Source organism: Fusarium odoratissimum (genome assembly GCF_000260195.1).
Source record: "Fusarium odoratissimum NRRL 54006 unplaced genomic scaffold supercont1.5, whole genome shotgun sequence".
Classification (NCBI taxonomy): domain Eukaryota; kingdom Fungi; phylum Ascomycota; class Sordariomycetes; order Hypocreales; family Nectriaceae; genus Fusarium; species Fusarium odoratissimum.
In genome coordinates, this window is record NW_022158691.1 from 342809 (window position 1) to 365849 (window position 23041).

The window sequence follows — 23041 nt, forward strand, 5'->3', positions numbered from 1 at the left end:
GCCATCCAAAGCCTCCAGGGATATCTCGAGTCTTCGCTCAATCGTCGCTAGAACCAGGCGAAACGTCTATTTCTTTCCGCTCTTCTTGATGCCCTGGCCACCGGTGTTGAGAGGGCCCTTGCCTCCAGCCTTAGCGGCAAGCTCCTTGCGAGCCTTCTCGTCTGTATCGTAGTTGTTAGTGTAATGTTTCTTTGTATCTTTCGTTTTTGGAAGTTCGTACCGGCGCGCTTCTTCTCGAGGAAAGCCTTGTCATCGTCGTCGAGGTCCTTCTGGGCCTTCTTGGCCTGCTTCAAGGGCTTGACCTTGCCGCCTGTGGTTTGGAGGGGTTAGTTTTCTACGTCCGTAGAACTTTGTGAGTCGGAGGGATTTAACGAACCTTCTCGGTTAGTGCCACCCATTTTGATGTATGTGAAGTGAAAGAGAGTCTTGAGTTGTGTTAAAAATGAGGAAAAGCTGCGGTTGAAGAAACAAAGATTGTCGCGAGAGGGAAAAGTTGCCTCCCGCTTATTGACTTTTGTCCAGGCCCTTTCGCGCTCAGCACAGCCCAGCCCACTCACTGGCAGCGGTGAGCCCACTTTCGACCGCGGGGATAAGCTCGATAAGATGGATAAGGGTCTTTCGGGGCTTAGCTAATCCAGAAAATGGGCCTCGTAGCCTCATCAGTTGTTTCGCTATTACCTGACGTCAAAAGTCTAGAGATACTCGGTTCAGATAATAACTTTCATCTCGCATCACGACACCTGTTTAGGTTTCGCAGCACCTGCACTCGCCTCAGAGTTTCCAATTCGCTTACCCACCTTTTTTTTCATCTGGACTGCGCTCCAGTCTTCCTTCATCCGCTACATTACCTCCTTTATCGGCTCTGAGCCTTTACGAGTCACTACTGATCCGGTTGGGCTCTTCTCCCATTGCACTCTGCTCTTCTTAGTCCCCAGCGCTGACACTGTTTCTGCTTCTCTCCATTTAAGGCCTTGAGGATCTAAATTAGCACCGTCGTCATCATGGCGTCGAGTTCGGACGAAGGCGAGATCGTCGAGAACGGCGCTGAAGATTTGAAGGCAACTTCACTGCAGCATACTGGAGGAAGCAGTGTTGACCGTCAAGACAGAAACAAAAGTAGACTTTCGACTCCGGATCACGATTCGGCTTCTAGATACAGCAACGGTTCACGACGAAGCATTTCACCCCGTGGCTACAAGCGATCGCACGACGAAAGAGACAGAGACAGGGATCACTACAACTCCAGGCCTCGCGATCAAGGTTATCGCCGGAACTACGAGGATTCGCGACGTGACGACCATCGCAAGCCGCGAGGACAATACGATGACCTAGATCGACCTGCATCGCGCGCATCAAATTTCAGCTACGGGGGCCGCGATCGGAGCCGCGACCGAGACAACTACCGCGATGGAGACCGAGATCGGTATTCCAGCAAACGACCTCGAAACAGGAGTCGCTCTCCTCAAAGATCCCGACCTTCGGATAGGGGCAGGTTTGATCGTTTTGTCAGAGAAGGCCAATACGATCGTCGCGACGATGGGCCGAGGGAACTTAAGTATGATGAAAGCACGAGAAATGGCGGTTCTATGTCCAAGAGAACGACTGTAGGAGAGGCTTCACGCGCCCAAGGACATCATGCTAAACCTGAACAAGGCCTTACAAATGGACATGGCACTTCCAAGGCTTCTCAGCAGTATGTTGATCTACATTCCTAGGTTGAACGAAGCACTGACATGTTTATAGGGAGCCAGCAGCTCAGAAGGAACCCGAACGAAAATCGGAACCAGAGCCAGAGCCCGACTACGAAGAGCCAGAGCCTTTTGACGAAGAAGCTGAAATTGAGCGACGCCGCAAGCGACGTGAGGAGATTATGGCTAAGCACAGTTCTGCAACTCCTCTCCTTCTCCATGCTGTAGGTGCTGCTGCAAGTAAAGCTCACGGAGCTTCTCCTGCGTCCACCACGCCCGACACGCCCATGAGAGCACAGTCCGACATTGAAAGCCCCCGCACTCCCCGTTCAGGTATGTCAACAGCATCTGGTGGAGGGATCTTATTGACCAGAGGTGCAGATATCGCATCACCGCGCTCTCCCGGATCACATACCGAAATGTCTCCTGGGGGTATCAACTTCCTCGATGACAGAAACCTGATGAACAGCCACGGGAAGGCTCAGCCAGACGAGGAGGATGGCCCCTCAGCCGCTGACTACGATCCTACTGGAGACATGAAGGAGGATGAACGACGACATGAGCTCCGGCACGGAAACGTCGTACTTCATGGTGAGCAGCATCCCATTGCAACGGAACAACAGCCACAGGAAGATGTTCAAGAAGAGTCTACCGAAAAGACCGGCGGTGATGACGACGATGATGACTTCGATATGTTTGCCGAAGACTTTGACGAGGAAAAGTATGCCACAAAACCTGTCGAGCCGGTCGCGCCTATCGAGGGCGACGGCAAGGCCCCTGATGTCCCAGCTATCAAGGGAGGTATTCTCGAAGGTGACGACAAAGATGGCTACTACAAGATTCGTATCGGTGAAGTCTTGAATGGTCGGTATCAGATCCAGGCAGCACTGGGAAGGGGTATGTTCTCAGGGGTAGCCCGTGCCGTCGACATCACCACGAAGGAGCTCGTCGCTATCAAGATGATGCGAAACAATGATGCCCTCCGAAAGGGAGGATACACAGAGATTGCTATTCTGGAGAAGCTCAACGAGGCCGACCCTGAGGGTCGCAAGCACATCATCAAGTTTATCCGCCAGTTCGACTACAAGGGCCATCTGTGCATGGTATTCGAGAACCTGAGCATGAACCTGCGAGAGGTTTTGCGGAAGTTTGGTAACAATGTGGGTATCAATCTTGGAGCGACGCGAGCATACGCATACCAGATCTTTGTCGCTCTCGCGCACATGCGAAAGTGCAGTATCATTCATGCTGATCTCAAGCCGGACAACATCTTGGTATGCAACCCCACGATGCTAATATTAAGACACGCGAGTGTTAACTTCAGTAGGTAAACGAGAGTCACAACGTGCTAAAGATCTGTGATTTGGGTACGGCTATCGACAAGACGGATGCGGCGACAGCGCACATGGATGTCACTCCATACCTCGTCAGTCGATTCTATCGAGCGCCGGAGATTATTCTGGGCATTCCTTACGATTACGCCGTCGACATGTGGTCCATCGGCTGCACGTTGTATGAGATGTACACCGGCAAAATCCTCTTTGCTGGAGACAGCAACAATCAGATGCTCAAGGCAATTATGGAGATCAGAGGAAGGTTAACGCCGAAGTTGTTCAAGCGTGGTCAACTATCGCCAGCTCATTTCGACGACAAGGGACAATTCGTCAGCATCGAACGAGACAAGGTTCTCGGCAAGGTATGTTGTGATTCCATTCACTCCCTCCATGTTGTTTTTGTTTTTGCTGTTGTTTTTGCCATCACACTCCTTGCATCTGCCTACAAGCGCCATATGGACATGCTCTTGGTGGCCGCCCACGCGAGGTCTATGCTTATTTTTGCGACAATGGTTGGGGGCTGTTCCATCTTGGGGCTCTGCGAGCGTAAGCGCCTAGATCCCTTGCAGACTGAAGCGCTCGGGATATGTGGGGTAACTTGACGATGACCAACACCACCCACACAACGGTCGATAGATCAAAACAACAGCCATCAGGCATGTTTGATCTCAACCGCCCTTGCGGGGTTCTCGAACAAACTCAGCAAGGGATGGATGGTGTGATGAGATGAGGTTACAGAACGCCTCGAGATCCTTTCAAGGTTAAAGACCAGGTCGCATGACTTGTTTTGTCTCGGTAGATCGGACTCCCTCTGAGCGTCAGCAACGATGACCTACATATCCCTTGCATACGAGTTCAACGGCTGCTAAGAGTTTGGCCCAGCGCTCAGCCCTTGTTGACATGCGCATTCATGTGGAGAATTCCTTTTCCCATTTTAGAACTATGAGTCAGGAATGGATAACTAACAAACTGTGCTTACAGACAACCGTCCGAACGATGGCGGTGGTAAAGCCAACTCGGGATCTACGGACAAGACTAATGGCTGCGTCGTCAGGGATGAATGACGCAGAAACGAGGGATCTGAACCACTTCATTGATCTCCTCGAGCACTGTCTTACACTCAATCCCGACAAAAGGATGAAGCCGGCTGATGCACTGCGCCATCCCTTCTTTACTGCACGGGCGGGACATGTACGTCGGTAAGGAGGGTGTTAAGCATTCGGATCATGGATTCATGACGCTGTTTTGAGACAATTAAAGGCGCGGGATGAGAGATTTTTTGGGGGATTATACTTGGCTAGACAAAGCAAGGGAGGATACTCGCTGGTTCAAAACATGTGGTGGTTTGATCGATGTCTCTGAACGTGTCACCGCCGTTTTTATATCATGCCTTGCTATGTCTCACCTTGTCTGTTATGTCTCGTATGAAGCCGAGTTTATTGGAATCTAGACTTGGAAGAAGCAGGCTAGAAATTTTGATGGAGTTCTGGAGTATCGAGCTTGGACGAGGGTCTAAAACAAATGCCTACACAGTTGTAATAACATAGCTACTAAGGAATCGCTAAGCAATGCTCGGATTGTCTAATGAATGATCGCCGATGGTTGATTGAGTCTTTTTACGATGCGTGACCTCGTACTCGCTGTATTCCGAGTCACATAACGCCCGGCTCATACGGGAGGAATCCACATGCTCGGGCTTGGTATTGAGGTTGAGGCTCCCGGGCACGGAGTGGCGATGCAGGCGTGGGCTTGCTGACCCGCGTGAGCACGCCAGGCAGCCTACGCTAGGTGAACATGTTGTGCATTTTCTAGGCTACATTGTTCATTCCAGGTTCAAGTTTGACAGCCTGGTAGGCAGAGACTGAGGGGGGGCGTAACGATCAGGGCTGATTCCACATTGTGGTTTGCTTGATCTGATTGCTGGCAGCCGATGTTACATTTGAGATGTTTGTTGTAGATGGTTTGGGGGACACGGGTTGTGGTCTGTGTAAGTCGCTTGGTCGGGATGGGGAGTGGTTGGTCAGACTATCAAAGAGTCTCTTCTTTGTGTTTGAGAACTTGACGTCAAAGAGGTCACACAGATAATGTCAGAGGTGCAGAAGGAAAATGAGCATGGCGAGCAAGTCGTGGCGTTTGTGCCGATGATTGTCGTGATGTGCACGAGAGCTCAAAGGTGAGGCTTTTGATAATCCAATATCCCTTCCTTGATCAACAATGTCACAGATCGTCACTCATTCTGTCTTGAGCGATCTTATCGGTTCTCCCCGAATGTACCGAACCGATGTTTGCCCTGCATTATGATGTGCAGGAATAAAATTGTATTGTAACACCCTTCTCATACAAACCTGTAACAGAACCTGCGACGGAGATTGCTCCCAGACTCGGAGCGAGGGCAAGGATCCCTTGAGCTTGAGGGTTTGATGAAATCAAAGTGGATTCGGAATTTCTCAGCCTCACTTTATCACAGGGGGAGTTTGAGACATTATGACGGGCTGTGGCGAGAGTGTCGTCAGGATCGGCGGGTTTTGTTTCGATGGGTTATTCATTGGTGCAATTTGCTGGGTTTTGCTGGTGATTGCCCTACAAGTTTCACGAGGAGAGATGATCCGTCCAGTAGAAGTTTGTTAGCCTGTGATTTGGGAGACCTACAGTACGTCGTGGTGATCACTTTGTGTCTTGGTGAGGGTTCTTGTGTTGGATGATGATCAGGTCAATGCGACAATGATGATGTTTCGTGTGATCGGACGCGATAACTGTGAATGGTCAACAAATTACTGTAAGATGTACTACCCGCCCTGACAAATAGGTGAATATACAAACATACAGTAGAAGAACCATGTCATCTGGCTTAGATACAGGGTAACATAACATAACCGTTTGTGATGCTCCGTGTCCTACCCCGGGTCCGCTCTGTGACGGCATCTCTAGATTCCAACTCCACATGAACATGGCACGGCCGATTCAAACAAGAAGGAGGCTGATTATGAGCGGACCTTGTCCTCGTGTGTCCGGACCATTCCCCATCCCTCATACTCAAGGGAAGCCGTATCAATTCTAGTAGACCACGGTTTAGCATCATCAAGATCTTGAACTTGGTAGCGAGAGTCAATGTGACGCTCTAGCTCTGGATCGTGCTACAATTGGACCAACTCGATCTTCAACTTCACAAGTCGGTGATGCAAATGATGGCCCCTCCAGGCGCCGCGGATGTCATCCCGTAAGCTTCAACACCACCCAATAAAGTCCCCGCCCCTACTTTACTTTACTTTCTGCTTAGTTAGTGATGCGCCGTTGAGAGTCGAGACCGGCAGTGCATTAGACTTCGAACCAAGGCGACAACGTTGGTTTCTCTTTACGGTAGCCACGAGCCCGTAAATGATCGGCCATGATGCGATACAATTCTGGTATCTCAAATTATGTTTGAGCTGAGCGTGTTTCTCGCGCACGTCCGCTTTCTTGGGGCCTTGTGACAAATACTGTGTGTTGCATTGTCCTCCCTTGCGTCCACACGCTACACATACCAGCCCTTGCAGACATCCAGCGTTTGGCGGTGAATCTACAAACAGAGGCTTTGATGTCAGCCCACCTCGAAACTGGCAGTCTTGGCTCTAGTGGTGCAGCTTGACGTTTGAGACGGTCTTCTATCTCATGATGGCGTCTTCATTGACCAAAGTTTACAAGGAGATACGTAGTGAGTGGCTGTCTCCAAGAGATAACTGCTGATCGATTCGGCACTGCATGTGATGGTCGTCGTATCTCGCCAGAGGTTTTCAACGATCGATCTTCAGATCGTTATCAGACCAGAAACGAGTCCCAGCTGTCGCTTCCACCCCAAAGTCCCATTGTCAACGGCAAGGATCTCTCAATCGGGCTAGAAACACCAGACTTTAAAAAGATATCATGCAAACCAAGCCAAGGTGATACCAGCGCCGGCCGGTTCAGAGACGAACCGCAACCATGTTCCCGGGGAAGTGGCCCTGGCGGCAGTTGATGGTGTGCTCTCGATTGCTCATCCTCAATGCGAGTGACTGCCCGCCTGCCTTTGTTTCTCTCCATCTCCCGATCTACCTAGGACTATGGCTGAGGTCTTGTGCCGTAGCAAGCTGGACTCAACCGTAGAGATGCATAGCCATGACTCAAGATGCGCATAGCTTCTCTAAGTGAGTGCATAGACGGCAGTGTTGAGGATAACTCCCTATTGGATCGATATGGCATGTGGTTAACCTTTTCCTGCTTGGAACTGCCAGAGTAACATCCCGATTTGCTGGCTGTTCTTCTTCGCAACCAACGATGAATGCATAAGAGCAGCCGGTATCGAACCAGGATGGAGCAAGCTCTTGCATTGCCGTCGCTTGGTGCGAGAGCCAGTGGTTCAATCAAGTTGCTGCAGTAGAGGCGAGCAGGTTTCGGTCAGCGGTCGAAACGTAATCAGCCCATGCATAACATATGCTGAGACAGAAGAGTTTAGTGCATAATGATTGTTTGCCCATGGTCATCGCCATGAAAGAAAAGCTCAAACCCTCATGAAGCAATGTTTGAGGCCAAAAAAAAAAAAAAAAACAGCCATGCTTCAGCTACAGTAGATAGTGGCGTATGATCGACGCCCCGGACTCAGAAACTGGAGATTAATTAGAACATTTTTTCTTTCTTTCTTTGACTTTGACTCAAGTGGCATTGGCGTCAGAGGAATCAGTGCTCGCTGGCGAGAGATGGGTCGATTCCAGGGATATCCCTGTAGATCAAGGATTAGACAGCGGCCTCACTGTGTCAAGTGGATCCAGATGATATGTTTAGAGCTCAGTGCGCGTAAAGAACAGGGCTACAACGGGGAATAACCAAGTCGGAGATGATTGCTGGAGATCTGAGTGCCAGGACCTAGACCTCAAAGGGTTTAGATGCACCCGTGATCTTTGACGATGCAGTTGATGGTTGATCGGTAATCACGGTGAAAGGTCCATTCTCGAATGCCCTGACCGCTTCTCTCGGGCCCATCGACCCGCCCCAACCCGTCTTTGACAACTGTTAGCAATGAGACACTGTCTTGTTTTTAGGGGACCACTCAACTGAGCTGGAATACCAGGGGCCCTTGGAGGAATTCGGACTTATTGACATGGAATAGGGTAGGCGAGACGGTATTTTGGACAATTGTCAAGTTGCTTTGCTTCGCTTCACCTGAAGTTCTATCAATAATTCCACTTGGATGCATGGAGAAACACGTTCGGGGAGCTGAGATCATGCGATAATGGTCCGTGGCTGGAACAACTAATTGAGGTTGAAAACAAGTGATCAGTAAGAAAATGAATGCCTCGTCGCCTCAGTTCCTCCTCAATCTGTCAGTGTCAGTCAGTGCTCGCTCAGATCCGGGGTTCGAGGCCAGGCAAGGCGAAGGCAAAGGCGAGACACTGTACGATACCCGTTCACATCCGATGACAGGAACTGAACTGGAAGCAACACGAGCCGACATACGCATTCACATTCTCATTTCACATTCTCACCGTAGAGTAAAGTCGTCGTTATCAGTTAGACTACCATCCATGCCATGCATCCAACGGGTGACAGAGATCACAGGCCGATAAAGACAGGCAACGGGCCACATTCCTTGGGACCTGTACAGCTTCTCATTGGACGCCTCTTCTGCAACCCGTCCCGTTTCCCATCAGTCAGCCTCACTGTAACTTTGGAGAGCTGCCACTGTCACCGTCGTGGCCTGTTCAAGGGGTCTCTTGACTTGACAAGCAAGTGAACTGTGCTGTGCTGTTTGGAAACTCTGTATCGTCCTACACGACAGGGGGACACAGACACCACTCATTCACTCTACCTGCATCTCACCGCGGCCTGGGACCACTGGGTGGTACTGACTGACGCACCCGAGCTCTGCACCTGTCTGCTTCGAGTAATATGGGATCCCGGGGTCTAGGCCAGCAGCCCGTGACGACGCTGCAAACAGACATAGAGGATAGAGCAGAGCTGCCAGCGGGCGGGTTGAGGCCCCTTCGAAGACATGCCGTTAGACGGATACGTGCAGAGACAACCAAATGGATGTCTGATGGCAGGCCTCGTCTCGCTTCAAGTCAGACAAAGATCAACCAGGGCTGTCAGTATACCCGCCGACGGAGGATCGCTTATGGATGAAACACCATGCTGCTGATTTGCTTCTTTTGATCAACCTAGAATAAGCAAATCTCATTTCCCCTTGTCAGCCTTGTTGAGAATACAGTATGATGTGATGAACATGGCATAGCATGCGTGATCTCGATATTTGATACACTTTAACCTCGGACCAATCAAAGCTCAAGGGTGGCAGGGCGGTTTGAAAAGCACGAGGTTGAAGAATAGAGATGGCTCACCAAGAATGTCGATCTTATCTTTCTGCAGTGAGTTATTGTTGGTGCATAACCAACCAACCATAAACCAACGGAGCTGGCATAAACTTGTGCAGCGCCTAGCTGCTCTAGCCTCACAGCGGGGACGTTCACTGGCTGGAGGGGCAAAATAGCGACCCTCATTAGTGAGGGGATCGACGCAATTCAGCATCTGCATTCTGCAACAGTGGTGCCAGTTCACTTCACATTGAATTCACATTCACATTTCAGCCCCCCAAGATATCCATCCATTATTAGCACACAGGCACAGCAGACAGTAACTGAGTGTGTATCCGTTTCCATGACTTCATGCATTCCTTTTTGTGCAAAACATGTCGCCAAGCGCCTCAGACGCCCATCTGATAGCCAATCGTGTCGCAAACTCAATCGTATCTGGGCGAAAAAAGGTTTGTTGTTCCGTTCCAGTTGTTGCTCAGAGGTCCGGCAAAAGTAAAGCAAAAGCATGTGTAGGGGGAGACACGGCCGGACTCAAACTCTGTGTGTGATGAGAGTTCCAACGTGCAGCGAGAGAGAGAGTGACGCCGGCCTCCGACGTCTCCGCATCAGAAGAGTACCGAGTACGCCTGCGCCGCCCCGGCCGGGAGAGGAGATGGATGTTGGGAAGGACAGTGGCAGCCACACGGAGGCAAAGCTACGGCCAAACTGTGATTCATCACGGGGGTTGTTGATTATGACGATTCGCCCGATGGGTGGACCTCAGAAGCCAGTCAAGTCACAGAGAGGACACGCAGCACAAAAGACGCCTACGGCACAGCGCACTCTGGCTTTCTTGGGGGGTGTCAGCAGAACAGAAACACACGGCACAACACAACAGCACAGGCACCGCCCAGGTTGCTAGAGATCTGCCACCAGAGACCTATGACTGGTCCGAGGCAGGCTTCAAGTGGCAGTGGGCCGATGGATGGCGTTAGTGCTGAGACTGATGAGTGAGAGTCTCAGACTCACAGAACAGAGCAGAAGCCCAAAAAGATGATGGTGGGCCTGGGAGGAACCTGAGAGGACGTGGCCTGGAGGCAGTGACACAGGGAGAACCACTTCTAAACGGATCCTTGCCTTTTCGTATATTGCTCAGCGTCACCAAATCAAGTCCTCTGTCCAATCCCTGTCTCTTGTCCAACGCCTCATGAGCCAAGGACGCCCCCCTTCCCTCTCACTCTACGCCCAGACAAGAATAGAGCATTAACGCAACGCAACGCTACGCTACGCAACGCAACGCTAGCGCTACCGCACAACGAGGCCAAGGCCAAGACCCAGGACAGGGCCATACCCATGCTCATTAATCTCTCCAACTGGACAAGGGTATGATTGAGGCGGTGGGTCCTGCTCCACGCAACGCAATCCCAAGCCCGAGGCGTGTATGGATGTGGATGTGTCAAGTGTGAGTGAGTGAAGCTGTTCGCTCGACTAGAACATGTACGTACCGTCAGGTCTTGGGTGTGTGTGTGTCTCTCGCTCGCCTTGTCCTTGTTCGCTAGAGACTTATCTATCGTCTCTGCCCATCTCCAAACTCGGCTGGATCTAGTTTGAGGAACCTCTATCACCACTTTCACGACACTCCTTCCGGCAACTTCTCTCTCACTCTCTCGCAGACGTGACCTTCTGGTCTACTCTTGTCGAACAACAACTCTTCAACCTCCCACTCGACAATATCTCCCCTGGAAGGCCGACAAACTCTTCTCATCTCTCTTCTCGACCCGTTGATTCGGCCATCGGGACCTCAAAGCTACTTCAACCACCAACCACACCCCAAGGAACTTTTTAATAACGACCCGTTTGGACTACACTGGACCGGACTGGACTTTGGAACAGGATCCCATCACAGGCCGTAGGAAAATACACAGTATTTTCTTCTCTTTACTTTTCTTGCTGCTGTATGCCGTGCCGTTTTGGATTATCTCTCTGCCGGCCCTAGGATCTACTTCAACCTCAAGAATACAACCCAGTTTCTAGGATTACTTCGTGAGATACCAACCAGATAACATGCAGCAACATGCCATATTCGGTTACCAAACCCCTCCGCCCTCTCCAGGATTCGATCATCCCAAGTGCACAGTTCAACAACCATTTGCGGTCCCTCACTCTCGACACTTCCAGAACCGATGCGTCCCTCTCGCCCCGGAGGCCAGGCTAGGCCGCGTGCTTGAGGGCACTCTCCAGCTTACTGACATCCTTGGAACTGGCGCCTATGGCGTCGTGTACCTTGCCGTCGATCTCAAGACCGGAGGTAAATACGCTGTCAAGTGCTTGAGCAAGTTCAATCCCGATGGAACCCCTTTGGAATCCAGACAATTTGCCTACCAACAACGAGAGATCCGTCTTCACTGGAAGGCATCGGAACACTCCAACGTGGTCCAGATGCTCAAGATTGTGAATGATCCTGACTGCATCTATGTTATTCTCGAGTACTGCCCTGAGGGCGATCTCTTCTTGAATATCACTGAGCGCGGTCAATATGTTGGTAAGGATGAACTATCAAGGAATATCTTTCTGCAAATCCTGGATGCTGTTGAACACTGCCACAACCTTGGAATCTACCATCGGGACCTCAAGCCGGAGAACATCTTGGTGACAGACCACGGAGACACTGTTAAGCTGGCTGACTTTGGTCTTGCTACTTCTGATGATCGATCCGAGGACTACGGATGCGGTTCAACATTCTACATGAGTCCAGGTACATACAATTCCCCCTCCCTTCTCCCCTTGAAAGCACACCTTTTGCATCTTGATGTTATCGCGGATGAGACAGACAACTAACATATTTTCTTTCTCTCTTTTCAGAATGCCTGGACCCCTCTGCTAGGAAGCCTTACTACCTTTGCGCCCCCAATGATGTCTGGAGCCTTGGAGTTATCCTCGTCAACCTCACCTGTGGACGCAACCCATGGAAACAAGCTTCCTTCCAGGACTCTACTTACCGTGCCTATGCCGGATCCAAGGACTTCTTGAAGACCATCCTCCCATTGTCGGATGAACTGAACGACATTTTGGGACGGATCTTCGAGCCTATCCCCGAGCAGCGGATCACTCTCTCTGAGCTCCGAACCAGGATCATGGCCTGCTCTATGTTTACCGTGCCGCCTATGTCGTCTCTACCGACACCTCCGGCCTCACCAAACCACATCACCGAATACGTTTCCTCCGAGGATGCCATCATCGACGACTACGAGTACGACTCACTGTCGCCTGCCTCCTCGGATGATGAGGGTTCGCTCACATCAAGCGACTCTACCATTGACGACCTGGACGACGAGTTTGAACAGGAACGCCAGATGCCGCAGACTCCTCCTGAGTTTGCACCACACACCTTCGACCCTGAGGAGCCCAAGGAACATCAACTCATCTACCACAGCCAGGAATTCGTGCCCCAGAAGTACTCTGGGCCCGTCCCCGTGCCAGTGGCCGTTCCCCCTCAGCCCATGCTCTGCCAGCAGGTCCCTATGCCAGTACAGGCTCAGGTTCCTGTCTCTGTGCAAGCTCCTTGTCAACCCAAATCATATTTCCCTATCTGGGATATGGTAAAATACGTTCAACAAGTGCCCATGCTTCAGCACCATGTGCCCTTTCATCAACAGGTCCCCTTCATGCCTACGTTTCAAGGCTGTTACTAAGGCTTGAGACATGATCTCTCGCTTTCGACATAACGGCCACTATTATTACTACGACCTCACCTGGATGAGATGTCACCGAGGCCACAAACCCCACTGACCTAGGACACTGTTTGATTCTTCTATACCACCTTGGATATTACTCGACTTTAATATCGACCCTTGGCCACACTTACCTCCATGGAACCAATACCTACCAAAAGCCGTGCAAGGATATGCCTACCAAGAACACTTTTTTACGACCCATTGAATGACAGTCTGGGATTGCTTCTTTTCGGCCTTGTATTCCCCTTTTTGGAGCAACATTTTCTTGTTTCGGTTTCTATTTTCTTTGTCACAAAAATTTCTTTATTTCACCTACAAAACACTTATTTAAACAGCGAGGAGTTTTGTCTTTTCGAATATTATGAGGATGGGCAAGATATCAGTTGTAGAAGCATGATGTTTGGCGCATCGAGACTTTTATGGGAGGCGAACTTTTTTTGTTGTCATTTCTGCAGAGACAGAAAAGAAGACTCGGAAAGATTGGAGTTGTTGCTTGTCCGATCCTCGTTTATGTTCTTTTCTACCAGCCCAAGGAAGAGCTTATGTTTGTTTGCCCAGGAATTCCAGAGGATAATGACTGTTCTTCCTTTACTCCTCGTTTTTGTTATGCTACTACTTTCTGGAAGGCGTCTGTCTTTTGTGATAGAAGCGAGAAGAATGGCCATGGCTTGCACTTGAACTGGATCAGAGATACCTCTTTACTATTTTTATCATGACGGATCGGATGGGGACTCTACAAGAAGAGGAGGAAAAGAAGTTGACATGGGACAAGAGTCATATGGACTTGACTCTTGGTCAAGCAAAGATTAGAGCGAAGGGGACATGGCTCAATAGCCACAGCGCATATTGCGCAACCATACGTTTACTGAGGGATAGACGGCACCTCGCACAAAAGAGATGCATCTGCCGATCATCCTATGAATGAAAGATCACACACAATAAGATACCTCACTCATACAAACTGTCCCGACTTTGCTGTGCCATGCGAATGTGAGTGAACTTGACCGTCTCGACTAACACAGCAACATGATGATGTCTCACAAAGGCTTCGGAATAGCGTCACATACCTTAGGCCCCGGTCTACCGCATCACACTACGGTGCTCCCGCTCAAGCTGCATGCGAGCCGAAGTAGAAAAAAGCAACTTAATCATCCCTGGAACTCGTGCATTGTGGGGCGGGCGTTAGCGATGCAACGCTTGCGAGAGTGAGAAAAAAAAGAAAAGAAAAGAAGGGAAAAAACAAGGCGAGAACGTGGCGCCCAATGAGCAGGGGTAGTTTAGTTAGGGCGAACGGCATGAGTTTTGGAATGGATGTGTGGAGATGGTCGTAGCGAATTAGATGGGCAGACGTAAAAAGGTGAGGCGGGCTTGAGGAGGGTAGCGTGAGGAGGAGACGATTATTGGGGCGATGGCTGAAGGATGAAAGTGAAGACAATCTTACATGGTGGTATTTTGACTGCTCACATACTGTAGACAAGAAGTTGGTGATGGTGGTGGTGGTGAAGCTATTCAGGGAAATATGAGAGACAACTGATAACATTCAAGTACTGACAAGTGCACAGAATTAGGCGATACCCTGGTGATAACAAAGTACTTTACACCGCAGAGGCCATTTAAACTAAACTGCCGACCACTCAACGTGAGACAAGCACGGAAATGGAACTCTGCTGCATTATCTCAACCCAGTCACTAATAACAGACAAGAAATCAATAGTCTGTTTGGCCTCAGTCTCACCGCTATCTAATTAAAAAAAAAAAAAAAAAAAAAAAAAAAAAAAAACCTCAAAAGACACTCAAAAAATGTCTCAGGCCCTTGTTTCGAGTAGAGTAATGCCCAGCTTGGGCACCCAAACAGAAGAGAAAGAAACATCACGGACCACTCGGTGGCATTTCCTCTTGAACTGCACGTCAAAGTTCAAATAGCGACTTTTGAGAAATGCGCATGTTGATCACATCTCATTCCCTTGGTTGTTTCCGGTGGGAAAAGAGGAAGAGACTAAAGTAGCTAAAATGTCACCACGAAGTGAGGTTTCGCTTAAAATGCCCAGAAAGTTTAATTAAATCTCGTAACGTAAAGCGGGAAAGTTTCAAGGTTGGCTTGGCTTTTTGCCCTTTTGATGGTTCGTTTTGGGGGAGGAAGAAGCAGGTTTCAGCGCTGCTTGTCGATCATGGTTCGGGGAGTGGGTGTGCGGCACAGCGAGCACTAACACTAACTAGAGTTAAGAAGAGGCCCGTGGTTCCACGGAGATGATGGCTGATGGGTTCGGGGAGATAGAGCCATTCATTCACTGGAATGCGCCTGTAGCGTGGCCTGCACGAGTCTATGAACTCTGCTGACCTGGACCTGTTACTCAAGTATCACGCCAAGCGCTGAACTATGCCAAGTCTACTTGCCACTAAGTAGCACTACAGTTGGCTGGTTGGTGATGATGTGTGCTAAATTATCACTATTGTCAATCAACCCGAGCCAACCCCCTGGCGAGAGAATGATATCAACCTCTCACGATATCTCCAACACAACTGCATGATATGATAATGGGCTGTGCACAGCAACAAGATGCTCAACTATAGTGACACACAACCAAGGTAGTCCCTCGTAGACGCCAACATCTGGAATCTCAACTTTGACTTTCCTCCTCAACTCGGTCCGAGCTGTAATCGTAGATCCTGCGGCCACAATCTCTCCCCCGGATGGCGCCGACCATTACATCTTTCACGATCCAGCCCTCTCTCCCGTCAAACCCAAAGCCTCCCTTGGCCTGCAGGATGACATTAAGCCTTAGCCGCAGCCGCAGCCCAGCCCAGCCCAGCCCAACCCACGATCATCATAATTTCCTCATCCACGCTGTACGACTCATGGCATGTAAGCCAACCCGCCTGCGGATCTTGTTCTCGGCCACATCGCACAGATGTTGTCAGACCAGAAACAGTGTAGTGAACCTGGGCTTACGGACCGAAACTCTATCATCGCTCGATAGTTTCCAAGGCGAGAGGGGAACGTGTCACGTTTCCCCATAGCCCGCGAGTCAAGCCATTGATCGTCATAGCCCTCTAATTACTAACTTAACTTCTATGAGGCTATGCTGGGGATTTGCAAAAGCTGAAAAAAAAAAAAAACACAACAAAGCCTGTGGCTGAAGGTTGTACATGTGAGCTGTATCATGTCATTGTTACATGGGCGTCCGGACCATGTCAGCCGTGTTTCACGCGATATTCTTGGTAGAGTTCGACGGTTCGTGTTGGTTATGCGCGTTGTAACCCTTCTGCATTGAAGAGACAGCGGCTGGAGGGTTTCGATGTGAGCCACTGAACTCTCGTGAGAAGTGAAACGAAGTTAGAATATCCCCTTAATTTGGTGTTTTGCCATTGGAGTGGTTGCGGGGGAGGGCATGTTTGTCAGTGGCGGTTGAGTTAAGCCCCCAGGGCGCGGGAATAGCTAGGGAATTGTAAGTGCAACTGGAGGTCGGTACCATTAGAAATCAGCCCGTTCTAAGAATATCGTGGAGAGAACAGTGTAACGGAGGTTGATGAAAGACATCTGCGGTTGGGAGGGAAGTATGCTTCCGAGTGACATTCTTCGAGCGTTCCGACAGCACGAGCTGGGAAATGCCGGTTGCTTTGTCTTGACGGACACACCGAATAGATCATACGTTCCGTCGAGTCTATGTTCGTCCATTTGGCCGAGTGAATCTTGGCTTCCTGAAGGAGTATACACTGAGGCGTTGGGGAGGTGTGAGGCTATTCCCAGACATTCAGCTCATGGAAGAAGCCGTGGTACGACATAAACCCAAGACTTGCATAGCCTCAATCATTGCCATGTACGCCAAATCTCAATTGTATGTAGTTTGAAAGGTCTTTTGGAGAATTGAGATCCTGTATCTTCCTATCTTCCTTTGAGGGGAGGCAAGACAACTGAGGATGGCTATCCTAGGTAACAGAAAGAATTAGGTGAATTTAGTCTAGAATTTATTATAGCTTTAGACTAGTTATTATTGGTACTTAGGTGTAAGGTCAGAAGTTTTGTTGCTGGAGAACCCTCCATCGTGTATGCTGAGCTGTTCCCCTGAATGAGGCGACCACCACGTAACTCCTCGATAAGAGTTGGCCTGCAAGGTGCACCCAGAATACAGATCAATTCGAAGGTTCTAGTACTCGAGAAGATAGAAACTAAGGTTATCATGTAGGTTTTAATTCTCTCCCGAAACAATGTCAGAGTGTTATACGCCCATGAGGGTCCGAGACACTTTGATCAGGAGTGTACACAATCGTTCTTAGCAACTCAATAAACAAGAAAAGAGTCTCAAATAAGACTATGCTTCTTGAAACATAATGAATTCATGTATTACTGGCCTTTTGGTCCTTGAACGTGTTGATATCAACGAGTGTCATAAAAGCGTCAGGGGAGGAGGATTGCAACTTGAGCATCACGCACAAGCAATCCCCCATAATGCTCACAGACTTTGGTACATGGCTTAAGGATTTATGTTAGATAAGAATGTTAATCTAATTTTATTAGAGAAGTGAGATCCAAGTCATGATCGAGAAGAGCCTCCTGGCTGCAACTCTATGAAGAGCTCGAGGCAAGGACGGCCACCGTGACTAATACCAGCGGTTTAGCAAGGAAAGACATTTTAAACAGCAACAGAGACCAGCTTGGATATCTGTAACTTCTTTTTTAGACTATTCTCGGGTATAGTTCAACAGGAAAGTATCTCCAGTGCTACCTGGGCCCCCTTTTCACAGACAGTACACTTGACACGAACTCATCTCCACGGCCACAGTGCTGGAGTCAGCAGCGGCGTTCTCAAGATTCATGCGACAATAAAATGTAAACACAAACATTGATGGAGAATTGAAGGTAAGCGCACCTTGGGTGTCGAGGCAGATCGAACTGGTGCCAGCTGGTTAGGATGTTGGGAGCCACGCTCCCGAACTTCAAGAGCATCATCGAATGACGTTTATATACCCATTACTATCTCCAACGCTTGCTAATACAAGATGATACGCTAGTATTACCCCCTCAAGGGGAGGTAAGAAAACTTAGGACTTCTATCCTATGTGTTGGGACTTTATCCTAAGTGCCAAAAAGACATAGGTAAAGTTAGTATAATTAAGTATAGATTTAGTAAATCCTACATTAGGTACTTCTGGCACCTTGGTTTAACGCCAGAAGTTTTCTTGCTCCCTGGGGCCCCTATGCCTAAGCGGTCACCACTTCGTGGTCCTCCTCCGACTTTCTGAAAGCATCCTGAAGGGGTATCTCTGCTAACGGCACGACCTTGGTCTTCTTGACAAACTTCCAAATCAAGTACGCTGCGGTAACAAGAGGGATATCCCTGTGATACCATTAGCGTGTGAACTGCTCTCTGGCATCGGAAGAACTTACAAGTAGGATGATACAAAGCCAACGGGATCCCAGTTACCCCTGGTAAAGACGCGGAAACCGCCCGTGAGGAGGATAAGCAGAGTCATGAACAAACCGGCGCAAGAAGAGTAGACTACTCTGATGTTAGCTAAACTTTTATAACTTTAGGCTCCCACTTACAAGTCCAAGAGTTGTGCCAGGGCAGGCTTTCGACCGGAATTCCTTGCTTTTTCATCGCAAGGCGCAGACGGATGTGATTCAACAAGATTGACGCCCAGGAGATCAGCACTCCCGCCGCTGTCAGGTCGACTAGCCACCAGAACACGGTCATAGCTCCATTTGAGAGACTCATGAAGCTGAGGAACATGAAGCAAGTGAAGAAGAGCACGCAGACGTAAGGCACACCCCACGCGGTTGTGCGGAGGAAGATCTGAGGCGCCTGTCGCTTGAGGGCCAGACCATAGAGAACACGGGTACCGGCGAGAAGACTCTGATTGGAAGCCGACCACGCGGAAGTTATGACAACGGCGTTGACAACGGAGGGGATCGCTGGGATACCGGCCGCCGAGGCTGCGATGACAAAGGGGCTTTGCCCTGCGGCTCCGGACTGGTCGTTTAGTCTCTCGTCGTCGCTTCTCACAAGCATACCAACAATGAGGATGGCCAAGATGTAAAAGACGAGAATTCGGATGAAGACGTTCTTGCAAGCCTTAGGGATAGCACGCGCAGGGTTCCGCGTTTCGGCAGCGGCCATGGCGATAGATTCCACACCCGCGAAGGAGAACACAGCGCTGGTCATGACAGACCAATATCCAAGGAACTGGCCCCAACTTCCCGTAGCGATATATTCGACAAACGGCCCTGGGTCCTTCCAATATCTGAAGCCAATTCGCTCCGTGCCAGGGACGCCTCCTAAGTTGATGACCAACCCTAGGATAATGAGGAATACGACCAAGAGGATTTTGAGAAGGGCGAACCAGAACTCAACCTCGCCGAAAACCCGGACGAAGCAGAGACCGACGACTGTGGTCAGGACGATGAAGATCATGATCCATAGCGACGGGTTGATGTCGGTCCAGAACTCGAACAACACACAGATGGCCGTGATCTCTGAAGGGATCGACAGAATGTTGCCGTAAACCAGATTCCATCCAATTGCGAACCCCCAGGCGGGATCGACGAGAAATTCGGCATGCCGCACAAAAGCTCCTGTGACCGGCAATAACGCAGCGACTTCTCCCAATGCGAATTGCACGGCGCACACGACAAGACCAACAGTCGCATATCCAAGCAACGCGCCGAGAGGACCACCAGTCTGAACAGACTGACCTAGACCGAGAAAGAGACCCGTGCCAATAGCGCCAGCGATACCCAACATAGAAAGATGCCTCTCATGCAGACCGCGCTGAAGGCTCTGCTCCTCGGTGGCCGTTACAAGATCGCCGTTGTTGTCGTTCCTCGTCTCCACGCCCATTGACGGGTTCGCCTTTCCGCCAGCAAGAATGTCGGCGCTCATCTTGACGCCTCCCAATCTGGTGATGAGAATGTTTGATAAGGGTTGATCGTGGTCTTGGCGAAGAGAAGCCTTCTTTTTATGAGACTAGGGGAGGCAAGAAAACTTCTAACATTAGACCAAGGTGCCAAAAATATTCATCTAAGGTCTACTAAATCTATACTGGTTATCCTAAATTTACCTAAAATCTTTTTGTCACTCAGTCTAAAGGTCCCTAAGTTTTCTTGCCTCCCCTTGCGAGGCGAGAAATGTCTTATCGACGCCATCACCTGAGCCAATGGTGCAATCTGAGATTGACCGGGGGGCTTCGGGCAGTCAGATACGGATACCGGCAATATTCTTCATGGTTGCGGATGTGATTGCTCTTTTGATCTATGGCGCGGTTGAAGGAGTGGGTTGGGACTCCATTTAATGGGAATTTTTGCAAAGTTTAATCCTTCTAGAATCTGGCGATGCTGATCTATCAACTACGCTAAGTTAGAGCTACTCCTGCCTACCCTACAATGGCTGAGATCTGATCCTCAACTTCATATTGGAGGAGCATTAACAAGGACAGCTGATAGCTATTTAGGCTTGTTCATGGCTGGTAGGCTAAGGCAACGCAGCGGAGACAATGTAGAAATAAGCATTAATTTAGGCTCTCAATCGCTTCTTGTCAGCACCGGTATCCCAAGTTATAGATCATCAAAAAACATCTGCGTTGAGCTGCGAGCAGCAACCAGTCAGCTTTTCTTTTCGCAGAAACATCCAATAGGTAATCTTGTAAGAAGGAATAGTCATATACTTTTAATACTATTCTACTAATTTATATCAGCCCAGGAGCTTTGTTTCATTTCGAACGATACAAACAAACAAACAAACACACGCAGATAAAACCCAAGAAACCGAGCACTACCCACAGGAAAACCGGAATCTTATGATTTCCGGCGTCCTTTGCCCTTTCCTCACGTATAATCTCAACAATCTCAAAGGCATCAACGTCCGGCTTGCAGGTGGCCTCTGCTGGGGGCAACTTTCCATCGATGAAATATCTGGCTACAATTTCTCGAGTGCAACTGGAAGGATGGGCGCGGAAGCAATGCTATGAATTTATGTTAGTATCACCATTAGTTCAAGACATGGTATTGTACTTACACCAACACCTTCGTGAACAACAACCCGGCTTCCAGGAAACCGGGCAGATATCTTCCGGGCATGATTCAAAGGAGTCACCGGATCGTATTTACCGTTGACGAGAAGGATTGGGTTCTTTGTTTCGACTCTTTCAAGGCTTGTAAGATTTATCGGCTCAGCTGCGTGTGTGTTCCATTGAAAACACGCCGAGCGTTGAAGCAGGGTCGGGGTGAAGAAAGGGTTATTATTAGCCTGACCGCTTTCGTACAAAGAGTTAATTTCCTCAATAGTTTCAGCACGAACGTTTGCGTCACTGCACCAGATCGCTAGATGGGCAAGATCGGATTGAGGGTTCCATGGAGATGCCCAGTCACCAATTTCCTGGGAGCACATCGAACGATTGCCCTCCAAAGCTGTATCAATCAGCTCATCCAGCCAAAGGTATCCTTTAACTTCGTAGAGAGCGAGTAAAATCGAGCCAGTCAGCCAGAGTGATTTAGTGCTGTGTAAACCACCCCCAACTCCTGTGCAGACCATGAAGACATGATTGAGGACCTTGAGGAAGTCATCTGGTCCCTTGGGAAGCTTGTTAGCTGAGAGACATGAATCATTTTTGGCTGCCATGCACTCGTCGTAGAAATGATACAAGGCCTTCTCGGCATCCTTGGTACTGTTGAGCGCGAGGTTATTGACATAGTCGTCGGCGAGCAGATTGCTATCGAGAAGCATGCGTTCAATACGGTCAGGAAACATACTAGCCAGAACCTGGCCTAGGACCGTGCCGTACGACGTACCCCAGTAGTTGATGCTGTTACCTTCACCCAATGCCATGGCAATTTCCGCTATGTCCCTGGCGACGAATGAAGTGCCACGGAACTTCCTAAGATCCGCGTCTTTCGTGACAAAGGATTCCGTAATAGTGCGTGTATAATCCAAAGCATCGCTGAGTAATTGTTGAGTGATGAAATATGACGAATTTTGAAAGGTGTAGAAGAGCTCTTTGATCATTTGCCTCGGAAATCCTTCATCACCAAGCGGAACCATCGTCTTGCCAGTACCACTAATTCTAGGTTAGATTTGACTCTACTGAACCTGTCATAGCTGATATGTCACCTACCGTGGATCAAAACCAATTATATGGTAGAATCCGCCAGTGATGTTTGCCATGTCTTGTCCTTGCGTCAAAACGGCGTCGAGTGCAGAAGCACCGGGACCACCAGGATTCACGATGATGCTGCCTTTGAACGGGGTTTTGGTGGCTCTGAGCTTGATTAAATTCAATGTCGTAGTGTTTTTGCTGGATTTGTCGGTATAGTCGAGAGGAACAGTTAGATTACCGCACTCGAAAGCTTTTTGATATTTCTTGTATTCATCAATGCCCAAATTGCACCGGGTCCAGTTGATGCGATCCTCGGGAAAGAAAACGTGAACGTCTTTGGGAATGTTAGGAAGGTCATCTTTGGGCAGAAATGTAGCGTGTGTGCTTTGCAGGAACAGGTGCATGGGAATAATGTTTATGAGCTTCATATTGAATAGGGAGGGTGATGATGTGATGCTGAGAGGGTGGTATACTGAATAACGTTGACACGGCGATGGAAATGGGCGGGTTGTAAATGATAGAATGGATTGAGAGTTGTGTGTAAAGGTCCAAGTTGTTTACCAAGGTGTCTGGCTTGAAGTCGTTTGACTCCCAGGATGACAATGATGGAAGGGGTCAATGACGAGTTAAGTCAGTCGCGACGATGAGTTCGGAAGGAGTTGAACACTCTGCTTCCTTTAATGCCTAGAACCCACTGGGGAGTTGCGACCGCGGCCCTTGAAGAGAAGCCCCTGAGATTTGAAGTATTTGAAAGCATCAGACATTTTACAAAAGTGGACTACGCAGACCAAGATAGATGACAATGATACGGAATGGCCGAAAGCGAAAGAAAGGGATTCGGGACTTTCTTAATGAGATTTCGTACAAATGTGAGGATTTGGTTGGCACATGCTTTA

The 23041-nt window shown here is 49.3% G+C and overlaps 6 protein-coding genes across 19 annotated transcripts; 3 read left to right on the forward strand and 3 right to left on the reverse strand.

Moving 5' to 3' along the window:
* Window positions 1-66: 66 nt before the first annotated feature.
* Window positions 67-398, reverse strand: FOIG_04053 (uncharacterized protein; the record flags this gene model as incomplete). The annotated part of the gene is made up of 3 exons (XM_031202108.1): window positions 67-161; window positions 221-310; window positions 377-398. 3 exons carry the CDS (start codon window positions 396-398, stop codon window positions 67-69), a joined length of 207 nt encoding a protein of 68 aa, XP_031067555.1.
* Window positions 399-660: 262 nt separating this feature from the next.
* On the forward strand, window positions 661-4735 carry FOIG_04054 (CMGC/DYRK/PRP4 protein kinase). Of its 12 annotated transcripts, XM_031202119.1 has the most exons (7): window positions 686-891; window positions 969-1058; window positions 1109-1693; window positions 1744-2021; window positions 2070-2962; window positions 3016-3384; window positions 4004-4735. In XM_031202119.1, exons 3-7 carry the CDS (start codon window positions 1587-1589, stop codon window positions 4223-4225), a joined length of 1869 nt encoding a protein of 622 aa, XP_031067564.1. In that variant the 5' UTR covers window positions 686-891; window positions 969-1058; window positions 1109-1586; the 3' UTR covers window positions 4226-4735. The 12 variants fall into 12 exon arrangements, with proteins under 12 accessions (XP_031067563.1, XP_031067567.1, XP_031067566.1 ...); XM_031202118.1 differs by having other exon boundaries at window positions 661-1058; XM_031202114.1 differs by having other exon boundaries at window positions 672-891; window positions 969-1693; window positions 4004-4658.
* Window positions 4736-9378: 4643 nt separating this feature from the next.
* FOIG_04055 (RAN protein kinase) lies at window positions 9379-15130 on the forward strand. The gene is made up of 2 exons (XM_031202121.1): window positions 9379-12076; window positions 12184-15130. Exons 1-2 carry the CDS (start codon window positions 11386-11388, stop codon window positions 13011-13013), a joined length of 1521 nt encoding a protein of 506 aa, XP_031067568.1. The 5' UTR covers window positions 9379-11385; the 3' UTR covers window positions 13014-15130.
* A 518-nt stretch (window positions 15131-15648) lies between these two features.
* Window positions 15649-17393, forward strand: FOIG_04056 (uncharacterized protein; the record flags this gene model as incomplete). 2 transcript variants are annotated; one of them, XM_031202122.1, is made up of 2 exons in its annotated part: window positions 15649-16501; window positions 16562-17393. In XM_031202122.1, one exon carries the CDS (start codon window positions 15747-15749, stop codon window positions 16071-16073), a length of 327 nt encoding a protein of 108 aa, XP_031067569.1. In that variant the 3' UTR covers window positions 16074-16501; window positions 16562-17393. The 2 variants fall into 2 exon arrangements, with proteins under 2 accessions (XP_031067569.1, XP_031067570.1); XM_031202123.1 differs by having other exon boundaries at window positions 15747-16501; window positions 16569-16704.
* Window positions 17394-17784: 391 nt separating this feature from the next.
* On the reverse strand, window positions 17785-20187 carry FOIG_04057 (uncharacterized protein). Of its 2 annotated transcripts, XM_031202124.1 has the most exons (3): window positions 18601-20187; window positions 18442-18553; window positions 17785-18391 (listed from the first exon to the last, which is right to left on the reverse strand). In XM_031202124.1, exons 1-3 carry the CDS (start codon window positions 19934-19936, stop codon window positions 18256-18258), a joined length of 1584 nt encoding a protein of 527 aa, XP_031067571.1. In that variant the 5' UTR covers window positions 19937-20187; the 3' UTR covers window positions 17785-18255. The 2 variants fall into 2 exon arrangements, with proteins under 2 accessions (XP_031067571.1, XP_031067572.1); XM_031202125.1 differs by lacking the exon at window positions 17785-18391 and having other exon boundaries at window positions 18399-18553.
* Window positions 20188-20697: 510 nt separating this feature from the next.
* On the reverse strand, window positions 20698-22661 carry FOIG_04058 (uncharacterized protein). Its single transcript, XM_031202126.1, has 3 exons — window positions 22164-22661; window positions 21068-22106; window positions 20698-21014 (listed from the first exon to the last, which is right to left on the reverse strand). Exons 1-3 carry the CDS (start codon window positions 22571-22573, stop codon window positions 20763-20765), a joined length of 1701 nt encoding a protein of 566 aa, XP_031067573.1. The 5' UTR covers window positions 22574-22661; the 3' UTR covers window positions 20698-20762.
* Window positions 22662-23041: the final 380 nt, after the last annotated feature.